At 34.3% G+C, this 16,635-nt stretch overlaps 1 protein-coding gene across 4 annotated transcripts in view; it reads left to right on the top strand.

Moving 5' to 3' along the window:
- PLOD2 (procollagen-lysine,2-oxoglutarate 5-dioxygenase 2) overlaps positions 1–16,635 on the top strand; it is a 92,567-nt gene that overhangs the window by 60,447 nt on the left and 15,485 nt on the right. For all 4 annotated transcript variants that reach the window (XM_050778151.1, XM_050778150.1, XM_050778153.1 and 1 more), the window contains 5 exons: positions 70–167; positions 9,352–9,453; positions 12,590–12,715; positions 14,375–14,496; positions 16,278–16,382. In XM_050778151.1, coding sequence (XP_050634108.1) covers positions 70–167; positions 9,352–9,453; positions 12,590–12,715; positions 14,375–14,496; positions 16,278–16,382 — 553 coding nt within the window. The remainder of the gene's footprint in view (positions 1–69; positions 168–9,351; positions 9,454–12,589; positions 12,716–14,374; positions 14,497–16,277; positions 16,383–16,635) is intronic.

The following is a 16,635-nucleotide window of genomic DNA, read 5'->3' as shown; positions in this document are numbered from 1 at the left end:
AATACAGACACACACACACACACACATATATTTTAAATTACTAAAGCCTATTTTCTCTTTTTAACCCAGATGAAGTTGTTTTAAAATTTGAAAATGGCAAAGCCAGAGCTAAGAATACATTTTATGAAACATTACCAGTGGCGATTAATGGAAATGGACCCACCAAGGTAAGTAACAGTTACTTTCATTTGGCTCTTTCTTGGAGATAGACTATGGATTGATACGTGGAATTTCATCTATTTTATTTTTAAAAATTTCTTTCAAATACTTTATTTTGGTGCTAAAATAAAGGCTTCATCTTTTACACAGTATATCATCTGGGTTTATACTAATTAATTAATCAAACTGATGATTTTTCCTCAGCAGAGTGATAGCCTTTTATTGTATTATAGCACATTTAGTGTTTCATTAAATAATAACAACTAACTTGGGAGTGAGCCACATTTCTCTATACTGGGTATCCTTTCTCATTAGGAATTGCTCAGGACGTTAAGAGATCATTTGTTTCACCTGACTTGCCGTTTTCTAAGTTAACAACACTGTTAAGATTGGGGTATTACATATAGCCAGAAAGCTTCCTCTTTTTCTTATTTCATTAACTACAGTAATGAAAGTGACATAATTTGACCAATAATATTTTGGATCCTTTCTGTTTCAAATGTATATAATTGAGCTTGCTAAAAATGTTATTGACTGCAAAATTTATAGATGAAAAGTTTGTTTTGCGTGGTCCAATCAAGCTGGAACGTAAATTGCATTGAAAAAATATAGTAATACTGTGCTTAAAACAACCTTCTGACATGCTGAAATGCCTGGTTTGAGTACCTAGAAAAGGGATTTACGGATTTTCATTGTGGGAAGAAAATATTGGGGGATGTGGGCTTCTGTTTTAACATTTGAAAATGGAATGAGTGATCTGAATTCCAGGAAAAGATATGTGAATGGAAAGAAATGCAAGGAAAACCCATGCTGGCAACTTTTGCTCCATCAAACTGAAAGAAGTAGATTCTTGTCTCTTCTAGTTAATCTTTTCCCTTTGGTTTTTATCCCATTCTAGCCTTCCTACAAAGCAATCTCTATCTTGTGCCCTCCTTCAGTTTCTATCTTATAATCAGTTTCCCCAACTCTGTCATCTCCTTATTAGCATTTTGAAGACCCTTAAGTCTCCTCCATCTTGCAAACCAAACCCAACCAAGCCAACACAAGGTAAAACATCCTCTTCAACCCACACTGCCTTCCAGGCTGCACCTGACTTTTTTATTCCCCTTCACAGCCAAACTTTCTTAAAATATAGATAACTCGCTGTCACTATTCCACTTCTTCCCATCACACTAAGAAATGCTCTTGTTAAGGTCTGTTGTGAAATCTTTGTTGAGTAGTGGACATTCTTCAGCCCTTATTTTTATTTCACCTAAAGACAGCATTTGAAAATTTGTTGATCTCATTTGGTCCTAGTTGAATGCTCCTTCCTTTTGCTTCCACGATGCTCTGCTGCTTTGTCTATTAATTTTCTGGGCTTTCCTCTTCAATCTCTATTGTTCTTTAAAATGCTTATTTTTAAGTTTGTGTGCAGGCCGGGCGCGGTGGCTCACGCCTGTAATCCCAGCACTTTGGGAGGCCGAGGCGGGCGGATCACAAGGTCAGGAGATCGAGACCACGGTGAAACCCCATCTGTACTAAAAATACAAAAAATTAGCCGGGCACGGTTGTGGGCGCCTGTAGTCCCAGCTACTCGGGAGGCTGAGGCGGGAGAATGGCGTGAACCCGGGAGGCGGAGCTTGCAGTCAGCCGAGATCGCGCCACTGCACTCCAGCCTGGGCGACAGAGCGAGACTCCGTCTCAAAAAAAAAAAAAAAAAAAAAAAAAAGTTTGTGTGCATGTAGTGACCCGCATCCTTACTGTTTTAGTAAATGTTCACAGGGGCTGTCTGAGGCCTCTTCCTTTTCTTTTCCATATACTTTGTTGGGTAATTTGAGTCATTCCCTCATCAGTGAATTCTCTAAATGCTGGTGGTTTTCAAATCCTTGCTCTAACTCCTGTGTCTTTCTTAAACTCCAGGTCAAAATACTCAAGTGGTAGATTTCTGTGTTATATATATCCAGAAATTAAGACTCGCAGCCTTACCTTCCCTTATAACCCAGTGGTTAACCAGAACCTCTGTTTTGTTTTGGCTCTAGGCACTTCCCACTCCAAAAACCCTCTGTTCCTAACTCCTGTGCATGCTGGTTTTATCTGATTTTCTCAGTGGCCATAGCAACTTTCTTAGTTCAGGCCACCTGCAGCCTCCCAGTAGTAGCAATCACACCCCCAGGATCCTGAAACTAGAGTATTCTGCCAAAGCAGAAACCCTGTCACTCTACTCACCTATATAATGACTTTCTGTGAACTTAGGTATAAAGTTGAAAATCCTCAACTTGTCTTACAAGGCTCTTTATTTTGCTCCTGCTTTGGTGGCCACCAATCTACCACCCCATTCACTGTCCCACTCCCAACACTGCTCATATTCACACCCTCTTCACATTCATTTTCTCCTCCTTTCTCCCTCTCTGCTCAACAATACTACATTACTTTCAATTTTGCAGAAGTTTCATGTTGCTGTGTCTGCAAGTCTTCTGTACATGCTTTTTATATATCCTGGAATCCTCTGCCCCAATTCCCACCTGCTGTATCTCTACCTGCTAAGTCCTCCTTATCTTTTAGGTGTCAGTGTAGTCTTTACTTTTTGGGTCCCTTGTATGCTTTTGTAGTATCTGGAACTACTTCTGTTACAGTACATATCACACACTGGACAGGAATGATATTTGCCTGTTTTCTGGTCTCTCTTACTTGTTAGGCCTTTGGTCTAGGAATTACAGAAATCTTATCTGTCTTGTTTACTTTTGTTTCCCCAGGGTCCAGCACATGTGAGGCAAATACTAGGCTTTCAACAAATCTTAATTGAATGTTAGAGTCAATAATCTAATGACCTAGCATTATTCTTGGGAGTAGTAAGGCAGATTATTTTCTGGCAGGGCAAACGAATTATCAGATTACTATTGGTTGGCTGGGCACGGTGGCTCATGCCTGTAATCCCAGCACTTTGAAAGGCTTAGGTGGGGCAGATCACTTGAGGGCAGGAGTTCAAGAGTGGCCTGACCAAGACAGGGTGAAACCCTGTCTCTACTAAAAATACAAAATTAGCCGGAGGTGGTGGCACATGTCTTTAATCCCAGCTACTTGAGAGGGCTGAGACAAGAGAATCGCTGGAACCTGGGAGACAGAGGTTGCAGTGAGCCAAGATCGTGCAATTACACTCCAGCCTGGGCAGCAAGAGCAAAACTCTGTCTCAAAACAAACAAACAAACAAACAAACAAAAACTACTCTTGGTCACTGTAACTTTCCCTAGGCAAATCTGATAAATGAATCCCTTTACTATGTGTGTGTAGTCACTTGTTTTAGCTTTCTGTGATACTGTCAGTGCCAGTTAGTCAAGAGTTGGTAGAATCCCACTTTTCCCATAACTACATAGTGTTCTGTTCCTCCTTGGTAATATAATGTTTGAATCAAGTTTAGGCCAGTGCAGTGGTTCATGCCTCATGTCACAGCCTGGCCAACATGGTGAAACCCTGTCTCTACTAAAAATACAAAAACAAAACAACAACAAAAAAATTAGGCAGGTGCTTGTAATCTCAGCTACTTGGCAGGCTGAGGCACAAGAATCGCTTAAACCTGGGAGGCAGAGGTTGCAGTCAGCCAAGATCGGGCCACTGCACTCCAGCCTTGGCGACAAAGCAAGACCATGTCTCAAAAATTTAAATGTCTTTGAAGAGTGATTTTGGTCTGAGAATTTAGTGATTATGGATAAGGCCTTATGTTCAGTGATTTCAACGTGATCACCAATTCCTTCCAAATTTCCAGGATGTTGCTGACTGGAGCTTTAAAAAGTAACTAAAGGACATATCACAAGAAAAGGAGCACGAATCCTTAATCATTTAGAAAGACCTAGGTGTACTAAGAAATATTAAGTCTTCCTGGAAACATTTTCAATTTGCGCTATCACTGTTTCTGGCGTTTCAAGCTATGTGATGCTCGTATTATGTTTTATCTGATATGATCATATCTAGTTCATTTTATTATTCTATTAGACAATAAAATATGAAGCTTTATTATAAATATTTGGTATAATACAAAAACTCAAGAAAATTTGAATATGTAAATGTTTAACTAACACTAATACTTTCTAATATTAGGTTAAAATTAAATAAATTCAAATGAGTTTGTCACATATTCTTCTTATCCAGGCTGATGGGAAAAGAAAGCTGATCACTACAAACATTTTTTAACCTTTATAAAAAGTGGAAGGATTTTTGGTATGATTTTTTGTAAGTTAGTTTTACTTATTATTTTGTTTAGTAATGGATGTTTATAATGACGGGGTTTTGAGCCATAATATTGAACTAAACATTTAAGCAATTTTTTTCATTAAAAATATACACAATCTATAAGTGGTGAAGTGATTATAGTGTGTTCATAATACTAAGCTATGTAAAATGAGCTTGTTTCCTACTTTCTCCAAATTTTATGCCATCAGAAAAAATAATTTTAATAATTTTAAATAATTTATACTGCCCTCCCATATGGTTTTAATTCATAGCTGCTTTCAATTTTTGTGTCTCCTCAGTGTATATCTTTGAACATTTATATTTTCATTTGTTTTCATAGTAGTATATAAACAATTTTGTGTTTCTGAATTAACATTTTATTTACAACGTGTTTAGGTACTTTAAATAATTATTTTCATACTTGTCTGTATAAATCTAACATGAATCAATTTTTAGATAGAAACTGGTTTCTAGTTTGAAGCTTTACTTCTTTACTTTTTATTCTTGAAACCCATTTATTGTTAGTAATGTATAAGATGCACATTTTAATGTTCAATCTTTTAAATATCAAACAATATACATCTTAATTGTCACGAATTTGGTTGCTTTTTAAAATTTTACTTTAAGTTCTTGGATATATGTGCTGAACGTGCAGGTTTGTTGTACATAGGTATACATGTGCTATGGTGGTTTGCTGCACCTGTCAATCTGTCATCTAGGTTTTTAACTTCGCATGCATTACGTATTTGTCCTAATGTTCTCCCTCCCCTTTCCCTCCACCCCGTAACAGGCCCCAGTGTGTCATGTTCCCCTCCCTGTGTCCATGAGTTCTCATTGTTCAGCTCCCACTTATGAGTGAGAACGTACAGTGTTTGGTTTCCTGTTTCTGTGTTAGTTTGGTGAGGATGATGGTTTCCAGCTTCATCTTTGTCCCTGCAAAGGATGTGAACTCATTCTTTTTTTATGGCTACATAGTACTTCATGAAATACGTGGTATTTCATGCCACATTTTCTTTATCCAGTCTATCACTGATGGGCATTTGGGTTGGTTCCAAGTCTTTGCTATTGTAAATAGTGCTGCAATAAACATACGTGTGCATATGTCTTTATAGTAGAATGACTTATAATCCTTTGGATATGTACCCAGTAATGAGATTACTGGGTCAAATGGTATTTCTGGTTCTAGATCCTTGAGGAATCACCACAATGTCTTCCACAATGGTTGAACTAATTTACACTGCCACCAACAGTGTAAAAGCATTCCTATTTCTCTATATCCTCACCAGCATCTGTTATTTCCAGACTTTAGTGATTGCCATTCTAACTGGCTTGAGATGGTATCTCACTGTGGTTTTGATTTGCATTTCTCTAATGACCAGTGATGTCATCAGTGATGAGCTTTTTTCCATGTTTGATGGCCACATAAATGTCTTCTTTTGAGAAGTATCTGTTCATATCGTTCGCCCACTTTTTGATGGGGTTGCTTTTATTCTTGTGAATTTGTTTAAGTTCCTTGTAGATTCTGGATATTGGATGGATAGATTGCAAAAATTTTCTCCCATTCTGTAGGTTGCCTGTTCACTCTGATGATAGTTTCTTTTACAGAGCAGAAGTTCTTTAGTTTAATTAGATCCCATTTGTCAATTTTGACTTTTGTAGCTATTGCTGTTGGTGTTTTAGTCATGAAGTCTTTGCCCATGCCTGTGGCCTGAATGGTATTGCCTAGGTTTTCTTCTAGGGTTTTTATAGTTTTAGGTTTGCCTTTAATCCATCTTGAGTTGAATTTTTATAAGGTGTAAGGAAGAGGTCCAGTTTCTGTTTTCTGCATATGGCTAGCCAGTTTTCCCAGCACTATTTATTAAATAGGGAATCCTTTCCCCATTGCTTGTTTTTGTCAGGTTTGTTGAAGATCAGATGGATGTAGATGTGTGGTGTCATTTTTGAGGCCTCTGTTCTGTTCCATTGGTCTATATATCTGTTTTGTTACCAGTACCATGCTGTTTTGGTTACTCTAGCCTTGTAGTATAGTTTGAAGTCAGGTAGCATGATGCCTCCAGCTTTGTTCTTTTTGCTTAGGATTGTCTTGGTTATACGGGCTCTTTTTTGGTTCCATATGAAATTTAAATTAGTTTTTTCTAGTTATGCGAATAAAGTCAATGGTAGCTTGATGGGAGTAGCATTGAATCTATAAATTACTTTGGATAGTTTGGCCATTTTCATGATACTGATTCTTCCTATCCTTGAGCATGGAATGTTCTTCCATTTGTTTGTGTCCTCTTTTATTTCATTGAGCAGTGGTTTGTAATTCTCCTTGAAGAGGTCCTTCACGTCCCTTGTAAGTTGTATTCCTAGGTGTTTTATTTTCTTTGTAGCAGTTGTGAATGGGAGTTCACTCATAATTTGGCTATTATTAGTTTATAGGAATGCTTGCAATTTTTGCACATTGATTACAAAAGAGAAAGTAAACGAGGGAATAGCCAGTGACCTGATCTGCACATGAACATAACTAATTTCTGAAACTGATTTGTAATAAAAATAGAGATGTTAATTTTGTGTATAAAAACTGTAGTACTTCGGTCACTGTGACCTTGAATAATTGGATATAATTCTTAAAAGGAAGAAAGAGGAAAGAATTTGGGTGGAAAAGTTTCTTTGTCAATGAAAATGACATCATACTTGGGAACATTTTGATATTGTGAAAGAAGAATCAGGAAAATACTACCACCTAGTAGCCCAAGAGTGCCCGTAGCAGCCTAACTGCATAAACAGCCTTCTGTGCCATCTAGAGCTGCCAGCAAAAATGTCTGCAGTTTTCATGAGGAAAACAGATGTGAATGGGAGGTGGTGATAGTGGATAACCTCTGCCTGTGTGGTGAGAGGTCCAAAAGAGGGAAGTTTCTAGTCAAAAGTAATGTTTCTAAAAGATCTTAGTTATCTAGGAAACAAATTGAGATAAAAAGCAGAAGGTAGGAAAGTGACAGGTTTAATTCTGGAAACTGAAAGTGCTGTCTTTTATGCTCTAACATTTTAAAACTAGTGATCATTTTAATATTCATATAGGGATTCTAGTAGACTGATCAATAATTCATGAAATAAATTTTACATTTTTAATAAGATTTCTGAGGTGGTGGAAATACCATTCTTTATATATAATGGAGATTTTAGATATGGCCAAATATTTGGGAAATTTTTTCTGTCTTTAAAAAAAAACTTTTTCTCAGGATATTTTAAACAAAACTATGCTTTTCACCCTTGCATATTCTTCATCTTTTTAAAAAATAATGCTAAACAGGAATACATTTCCACATAGATATTTTTCCTTCAAAACGGTGATATTTTGTAGAACACAAATGATTAATGTTTGCCTTTGTAGAACACAAATGATTAATGTTTACCTTTGTCATTTGACAACAGTAAAATATTTATTTTTGTTTTTATTATCAAGACACATTAAAATGACCACATCGACTCTTGAAATGTCATTAATATCATGACTGCATATTTCCTGCCTTGTAATTTGTTTCCTGAATTATCCTGTAGTCCAGAAGAAATTTTTAAATGGCTTACTTGTCCATGTCTTCTAATTTTGCTGTAGAGATTCAATGTAGCTATATCTGTACAACGTAAAGTTTTTCCCATTTTAAAGTTCTTGTTTCAGCAGTATTTGTTTCAGTGTTTCAGTACGATAAGAATATTTGAACAGGATCCCAAATATTTGAGAGGAACCTGGCAAAATGGTACCCAACTACTTCATGTATTCCTCACCTTAACATCTCCTTTAGGACTTTAAGAAGCTAGAAAACTATAGTTGACATTTTTGTCCATTTTTTGATCCCCATGTTTAACATGGACTTTCTTTCTTTTGATTTCATTTTACCTTTCCAATAAAAAACTATTGACCATATAATCATAATAGGGATTTTAGGTACTTCTTTTTAATAGCACGAGGCAAAATTATAGTTTGTGGAAAGAAAATTTGAAAAACCTATTAATATAAATGCTCAAATCACTACTGAGTATTAAAATTGCGATGTAGTAATTTCACTTATTTACTCAGCAGGATTTTCCCTAACGTGTTCAAATTCTAGGGATATTAAAGATTTTGTTTGAGGGTTCAGAGCAAATCTAAGTGTGTCTACCTCCATCACCTATCCTTCCTCCCTCACACCATCCCTCCCCAAAACACACAGAAGAGCACAGATTTTTTTTAACAGTTAAAATGAATGCCAATAGCTGTTTAAGGACTGATACTTCACAAAGGGGATCCTCAGACAGATTTGAAAGAAGATGGGTAGAGAAATAATATTGTACTTTAGCTTACTTTCAATAGAGTTTGGCAGGTGACTGTTATTAGGGGTTGCCCTGGATCTGTTTTGATCTGCAAGCTGTCTTTTCCTGAATCAGTACCCCTGAATCACTGCCCAGAAGCTTAGCTTATAGCAGCATAGTTTCCTGGAAGAGCTTAGTGTCTTTTGGTTAACAGAGCTTACTTAGTATTTATTTTGTGTGGCGTTGTGCTAGTTAGAGGTCACATTTACTACTGCCCCATTTACTGTGGTGTCTGTGCTCAGCTTTAAACAGGTTTATCTTATTACTAAATTACTATTCATGTGACTCTTATTTGTATTTGTATTTTTCCTAATAAGTCTTACTAGCCTATTTAAACACCATTTCATTGTTTGCTTTTTCTTTTTGATCATCCTTTCCAGTATTATATCTTACATAATATGAAATAAAATGACCTTTATGATTTAGAAGACCTTTATGATTTAGAAGACTTTTTTGGCATTTCTAGACATACTTTTTCCTGCTTTACAATTCATATTCTGGAGAAAACTATTCAGTGTGCACTACAGATGATATATTAGTAGAATTACTAAAGGAATATGCCTACTGCAGAAAACATGCTTTTAAATTAGATGATTATAGAATGAAACCACATTGATGAAAGGCCTGCTTTCATTAATAACCTTTTCCTTCATTTACAAGATTCTCCTGAATTATTTTGGAAACTATGTACCCAATTCATGGACACAGGATAATGGCTGCACTCTTTGTGAATTTGATACGATCGACTTGTCTGCAGTAGATGTAAGTGGAATTGATTATGTGTGAAATGCAGTAATAGAAAGTACCTTGTCATGAAATACAGTGATTTGTAGGAAAAAAGGCAAATTATTTTATAGTTTTGATTTTATGATAGATAACAGGTACCTAGTTTTAAAACATGGTGATTCAGCCAATTGATACATTTGTGTTTCGGAACTGTTTTTGAAAGAAAAACCAGCTAATAATTGAACCCAATGAAAGAGTCCTATGGTTAATATTTAATAGCTTACTACGATTGGGTGCTCTTATGTTCAGTCTGTTAGCTTAGGCAAAGCATTGAGAAAAAAATCATTACAAGGCTTCAGTATTTTTATTGACTAATTTTATCTGTGCTGGATTTTCAAAATTGATATGTAAAAATTAATATTACCTGATTATATAACACACTAGTGTCCTAACTACTTTACGTATAATAACTCATTTAAACTTCACAAAACTCCTAAAGTAAGTAGCACAATTGACTCAGTTTTACAGATGAGAAAACTGAGGTGCATAAATGTAAGTAACATGTTTAAGAGCACACAGTTTTAAGTGTTGGAGTTGGGATTTGAATATAGGGAGTCTGGCTCCAGACTATGTTCTTGACACTGTGTATTTTTACCTGTGTGATGTGTATATTCTAGGCATGGTGTTACTTGTATGTATTTCAGAGACAGATATAGTTATATTTTATCATTCATGTTTTGAGGGTGAACAAAGAGTTGAAAATATTTATTATTAGTCTATAAAACATTTTTATGTATCTTTGTTCTAACATCAGCCAGAGCTGATGTCTTACAGTAACATTTTTCTTCCAAAAAATTGCTCTCATAACTTGGAAGATTATATGTACGAAGCATTGATTCTAGGAGTTATTTTGTCATTAAGACTGATTTTTTTCCTTCATTCACCATAGTTTCATTGAGTACCTATAGCAGCCAGAAACGTAGAAGCTATATAGGCAAAAATAAAGCTCTTAGGAATATAGTACTACTAACTCTGGAACCCATGCAAATGCAAAACACTTTTACTGTAATATGTTCAAGCTCCTGAATTAAATAGTTTCTATTCTTACCATTGTCTGAAAGGAGTATAAAGAGTAACTCGTGTACATGTAGGAGCTTATGAATAGAGCCCTATTTTACTTGAAAGTAAGGTTTTTGGCCAGTCTCTCAAATAGCAAACTGTTTCCTATCTGGAAAGAATGCCAGAATATTTCTGAATGAAGCTGCATCATGAAGATATTTAAAAATTTATCCTGATCTTTTTTGCTGAAAGTAGTGTTGTCTTCTGGAGGGCAAGTTAATACTTTTTATCTATTTTGTGTCCTTTTATATAAACTTTCTGGTGCAAAGATAGAAAAATATTTATATTAACATTTTTTCTTTTTGCATGTTAGGAGTATGTGATTTAATACTTAAGCTATTTTGTCTTACAGCTTGTTAAAATGTGCTAGAAAAGAAAACTATTCATTCCATTATGCACAATAAAATTATGTGCTACATACAGCTATTTTTCAATAGGGATATAAAAATTAAAATTGTGTAGGTAGTTAAGTCCCAAGCCTATCGTAATGTTAGATGTGGGCCATAGGCAAGTTTCTTTATATGTAAAGTCATAGTGACTTTCTCAGAGTGTTGGTAGGAATGTTAAATGAAATTTTATACACATATATATTATGAATATATATAACAAATATGTAAATAATACTTTATTTGTATAAATTTAATATACATATACGAAGTGGTCAGCCTTCAATAAATGTTAACTGTTATATTGTTGTTATTATATAAACATGAACTTAGGTTGATAATGGTGATGTAGTAGATTGAAACCCAGCACTTTACCCTCAAATATGTGTGTTCTGGGTTACTTAAATTTCTCTAAATCTCATTTTCCTCATGTGCAAATTTGGGAAAAGACCTCTAAGACTTTTATAAAAATCAAATGAAATACATCATCTCATTTGATAAAGGACAGTGTTGACCTACTTTTAAAATTATTTTTCCTATTAAATTGAGAACTACTAGAGAGTAGATATTTTGTGTTCTTTGTATTTGTTTATTCATTTAATAAATATTCGGGCAAGTGAATGAATGAATAAAGAAGTATGATAGTGTACAAGGTGTACTTTTATGCAAGCATATGTTATTATACAGATAATGGAGGAATGTGTGAGGTACTGTGTATGAAAAAATGGAATAAGGTTGCTAATTCAGCACTTAACGTATAAGGTATTTAAAAAAATTTGTAGTTCTTTTGTTCAGACTTTAAGACATGGCTTTGGTAAGACATTATAAACAAGTCTTCCATAGATTTCTGGTCATGACACTGTTATGTGGGCATTTACTTGTGTTTCTGTCTTCCCCATCTACTTGAAAGTCTTTCAAGACAGGAACTTTCATTCCTTTTGCTAAATACTGCCCATGATGTGGATTGGAATGTATAATGGCTATTTCAGAATTGTTTGTGCAATTAATGAAGGATAAACTCCACACCAAAACATATCTAAAGAGAACTTAAGAAAATATATTAAAACATATACATTAAGATAAGATATATTAATATTAGTAAAAGAAGATAGCTCTCCTTATACATAATATAATAATGAAAGGAAATAAAAGGATAAAGTCTCAGCTCTCCCACGATTGCTTTTTTTGTGCTCTAAATTAAGCCCTGAACTTTAAGCCATGAAAACAAAAAGAGAAACACAATTAGTATTTTGTTTCTTAGATGAAGCTTTCAAAATAGCTTTCAGATGTGAAGAAGTTTCGGCAAGGGCTATTTTAAAGGAAGCATTGACTAGTAGTGTAAGCAGTACCATGAATTACATTCATGTAATAAATATGATAATTTCATCTTTAAACCTAACTCATAACCAAGATGGGATTCAGAAATATGATAATTTCATTTTTAAACCTAACTCATAACCAAGATGGGATTTAGTAAAATCACTTTGATGAGAGGGCCACAAAAATTTGTTTCAAGTGTTAGAGAACTGCCATGGGGCAATTCAAATTTAGCAGATTATGTTGAATTGGTATTCTAGTATTTTTTGTGTCATGGTGATTAAGATTTGAATAAAATTTAAAATAAAACCATACTAATGATAATTTTTTATGTTTGGTGTAAAACAAAGGTCCATCCAAACGTAACAATAGGTGTTTTTATTGAGCAACCAACACCTTTTCTACCTCGGTTTCTGGACATATTGTTGACACTGGATTACCCAAAAGAAGCACTTAAACTTTTTATTCATAACAAAGTAAGTATTTGAGAAAAGAATGTTTTATGTTAAAACGATTTCTGGTCTTTTTTGGAACTATTTGTTATTTATGTCTAATAAAATTCATTGGGTTAAGTTCAGTGGAGGATTTTTGGAGTAATTATAGCCCTGCCTTTTTAGGACCTAAGGATTTTAGAGTCTAGAGACTAGCACCACAATATTGATAGGAGCCACATGAAACTGCCAGTTTCTGTAGATCAAAAATGACTGAATATTAGCCATCATCATATAGCTTAAATTAACATACAGTGAAGGAGATTCAAAGGGCCTTAAATCCCTTTGCCTTTGGGTTAGTTATGGTACTTTCTTCTATAGAATTGGTCATTAAATTGTTTGCAATTTAAAACAATAACATATCATCAAAACTTGAAACAATTTCCAGATAGAGTACTGTTTTGATGAATCACACAAGGGCATGCCATTCCCCAAAAGATTTTGATACTGTCATTTTCTTCAAAAATATTCAGAGCCTCCTACATACCTCCCACATATTTCTAAACTTGAAGATATTTTTCCTCAATATTTTTTCAGTTATTTTTCATCTGCTAAAACAGTTGGTATTTAACATTGTCTAGAAAAACTCAATAGCTGTGAATTGTGCGATTTTCTCTATTCTGTCCTAATACTGTTTGTTTACCATTGTTCTTTTTTCCTAATGTAAATGTCAGCTAACCATTCACATTGTCCAGGGAATATTTTAACTGCAGGAAGCTAGCTTAAATGGATTTAAAATGGGGAAAAATTGAGCATTTGCTTTGTAAAATATGTTGTAATATATATACTTTCACTAAAGTATTTTGGTTTTATGTATTATCTTTTATTTATATTTTCCCTGCTTTCATAGGGCCTTAAAATCCTTGATGGCAGAAGTTTTTTCTTATCTTCAGTTATTTAGTTTTAACTCTATGTTGCTTTTGTGTGATAAGTTATTTTAAAAATCTGCAAACAACAACAGCTTTTCAGAAAACAGAGACTTGACAAAAATCTCTGAAATACTCTAATGACGGAGACAGATAATCTTATGTGAATTTTAGCACAGTTGAATCACACTAAAATTGGTAACTTTTATGTTGATGGTTTTCCCATAGAATTTTGTTAAATTTTTCCTTTTTTTGGTAAATAAACAACTTTATTATATATGACCATTTATTTTGCTCTCTGGTTTCAAAGAGTATTTTGTAAAATGTGATTATTTAAATTTATAACTTAGATTGATGACTATTATGCTTGGAAGACATAGTTTTCTAGACATTTTACAACATATATCTAAGATTTCCAGGCTACAGGCCATATGTTTCTTCTCCAATTGGAAACATTTTATATTACTCAGGATTTAAGTATTTATGCAAACACCTATTAAAGATTTAAGTATTTATACAAAGACTTGTCTAGCAGTAGATGTTGACAGATTTTTGAAGCATCTTTAAGAATATTGATACATATGTATTTAAGATTATTCATGTGACATTTAAGTGATATCTAAATATACCATGTTTCATGTGGTTATTATTTTATATGTAATTGAATATCTGAATTGTAGAATTCACAACTTTGAATGTGAAGCACTCTCTACATATGAATACTTCAGTCATCTTATTGTCTTATTCTCTAATTTTTGATTTTTAAAATATGTTACAGGAAGTTTATCATGAAAAGGACATCAAGGTATTTTTTGATAAAGCTAAGCATGAAATCAAAACTATAAAAATAGTAGGACCAGAAGAAAATCTAAGTCAAGCAGAAGCCAGAAACATGGGAATGTATGTTTTAATAAATTAAAATTAAATTATTCTACTAAGGAAACTTTAAGAAAAAATAAACTTTTAAATTAAAATTGTTATGCTAAATTTGGGTGTCTCAAACTATTTGTCTGTGTATGCAGTAGCCAACTTAGACTGCGTTTATATTTGTACGTATTTATACATAAAGGGCTGTAGAAGTTACTTATGTTTTTCTTTTAATGGCTACGAGTCAATATGTTTAATCAAATGATGACTCAAAGTAAGATCAAGATTTTTTAAACTGCAGATAAATGAATAGTATGACTTTTTTTTTTTTTTTTTTTTTTTTTTTTTTTTGAGACGGAGTCTGGCTCTGTCGCCCAGGCTGGAGTGCAGTGGCGCGATCTCGGCTCACTGCAAGCTCCGCCTCCCGGGTTCACGCCATTCTCCTGCCTCAGCCTCCCGAGTAGCTGGGACTACAGGCGCCCACAACCGCGCCCGGCTAATTTTTTGTATTTTTAGTAGAGACGGGGTTTCACCGTGGTTTCGATCTCCTGACCTTGTGATCCGCCCGCCTCGGCCTCCCAAAGTGCTGGGATTACAGGCGTGAGCCACCGCGACTTTCATAGCAGTGACTTGAAGTTACATGTACGCTCTGAAGGTTGTGTGTAGTAAAAGTGTGTTTTTAGACTGTGGGGGAAACAGGTGCTTTTACTCTCCAGTTGCTCACTGATCTAGATAATACTGTAATCCCAAGAAGGGGTATTGTAGGCCTTTTGTTTAGCCCTGTTAATACTTCTTTCTACTAATAAAACTCTAGTAGTAGTAAAAACAATCGTGTATTCAGTGAATGCCAGGAAGTGTGTTAAGAGCAGCTGATAAAAAGGTGAAGACATTATCCATTCTCATCAGGAATTAGTCTTATCTACTACGAACCCTCATGCCTGTGCTGCAGAAGCTGAGGTCCCAGAGGGTTGGATTCTGACTAGGTTGGGGGTGTAGGGATAGACAGAAAAGAGGCCTCTGGAAAACCAAACTGATGTTATTACTAATGATTCCATAATTTATTCATTGGAGAATCCTCTGGGTCCACGTTCAGAACATATTTTTAAAAAATTTTTTTCATGATTGTACCAAGTGTTCCTGTCTGGTATTTTGTTTGACAGTTGCTTGGAACAAATGTGGTGTGGAGACACACACTGACAACAGCAAAAAGTGCTGGCTGGGACTGACAGGGAGGGGAGCTCAGAGGTAGGAAGTTGATAACCCAAATGTCATCTGGTATCTTCAGTTGTTCATTCCTTGATATTCCTGATGATAATGTTACAAACTGTACCAGGGAAAGCAAAAATAGTCACTGCCCTTCATGAGAAGGCAGGGGAATAACTCTCTTAGAAAACTTGATGCAAATCAAGTTCTTAAAATATTAATACCTGAAAAATCATATACTTATATCTCCAACATTCTTTTAAAACTGAGTTGTGGGATATACAAGTTGCATTTGTGTGCATGTGTATGTATGTGTGCAAAAACATTTTGATTTGTGGATGTTTTATGCCTTAAAATATTTAGTGGCTTGAAAATATATTTTGACTGGCCTAAAATTTTAGAGGTGATCTCCTTATGAATATCTGTGTTAAATTGAACATTTTGAAATTTAAGACAATATATATATACTTTCAGCTATTGTCTTTCTATTTTGATTAGAAAAGTATGCTAGAGAACCATATTTTATGTATAAGAATATTTATGTTAACATTTTTCAGTCAGCAGATACTTATTTTATCTCATGCCCATTTCATTTTCTTTTTCAATGTTAGGGACTTTTGCCGTCAGGATGAAAAGTGTGATTATTACTTTAGTGTGGATGCAGATGTTGTTTTGACAAATCCAAGGACTTTAAAAATTTTGATTGAACAAAACAGGTACTGTCTAAAATTCAATATCAATTTATGGTTAAAATGATCATTTTTCATATTGATGTGAACATAGTGTAGTTATTGCGTGTTTAGTAAATTGAGGGAACTTAGTTATATTCTACAGCTTATAAACTTTTCAATTCAAGTTAATTATTTTTCATTTTAAGAGTCATAGAAAACAACCTGAATACATCTAGAAATATTTAATATTAGTTATAATCACAAATACAATTACTTGGCCCATTTTTCTGTTTAAAGC

The sequence above is a fragment of the Macaca thibetana genome, chromosome 2, assembly GCF_024542745.1.
Source record: "Macaca thibetana thibetana isolate TM-01 chromosome 2, ASM2454274v1, whole genome shotgun sequence".
NCBI classification, from domain to species: Eukaryota; Metazoa; Chordata; class Mammalia; order Primates; family Cercopithecidae; genus Macaca; species Macaca thibetana.
This window is presented reverse-complemented; position numbering and strand designations above follow the sequence as displayed.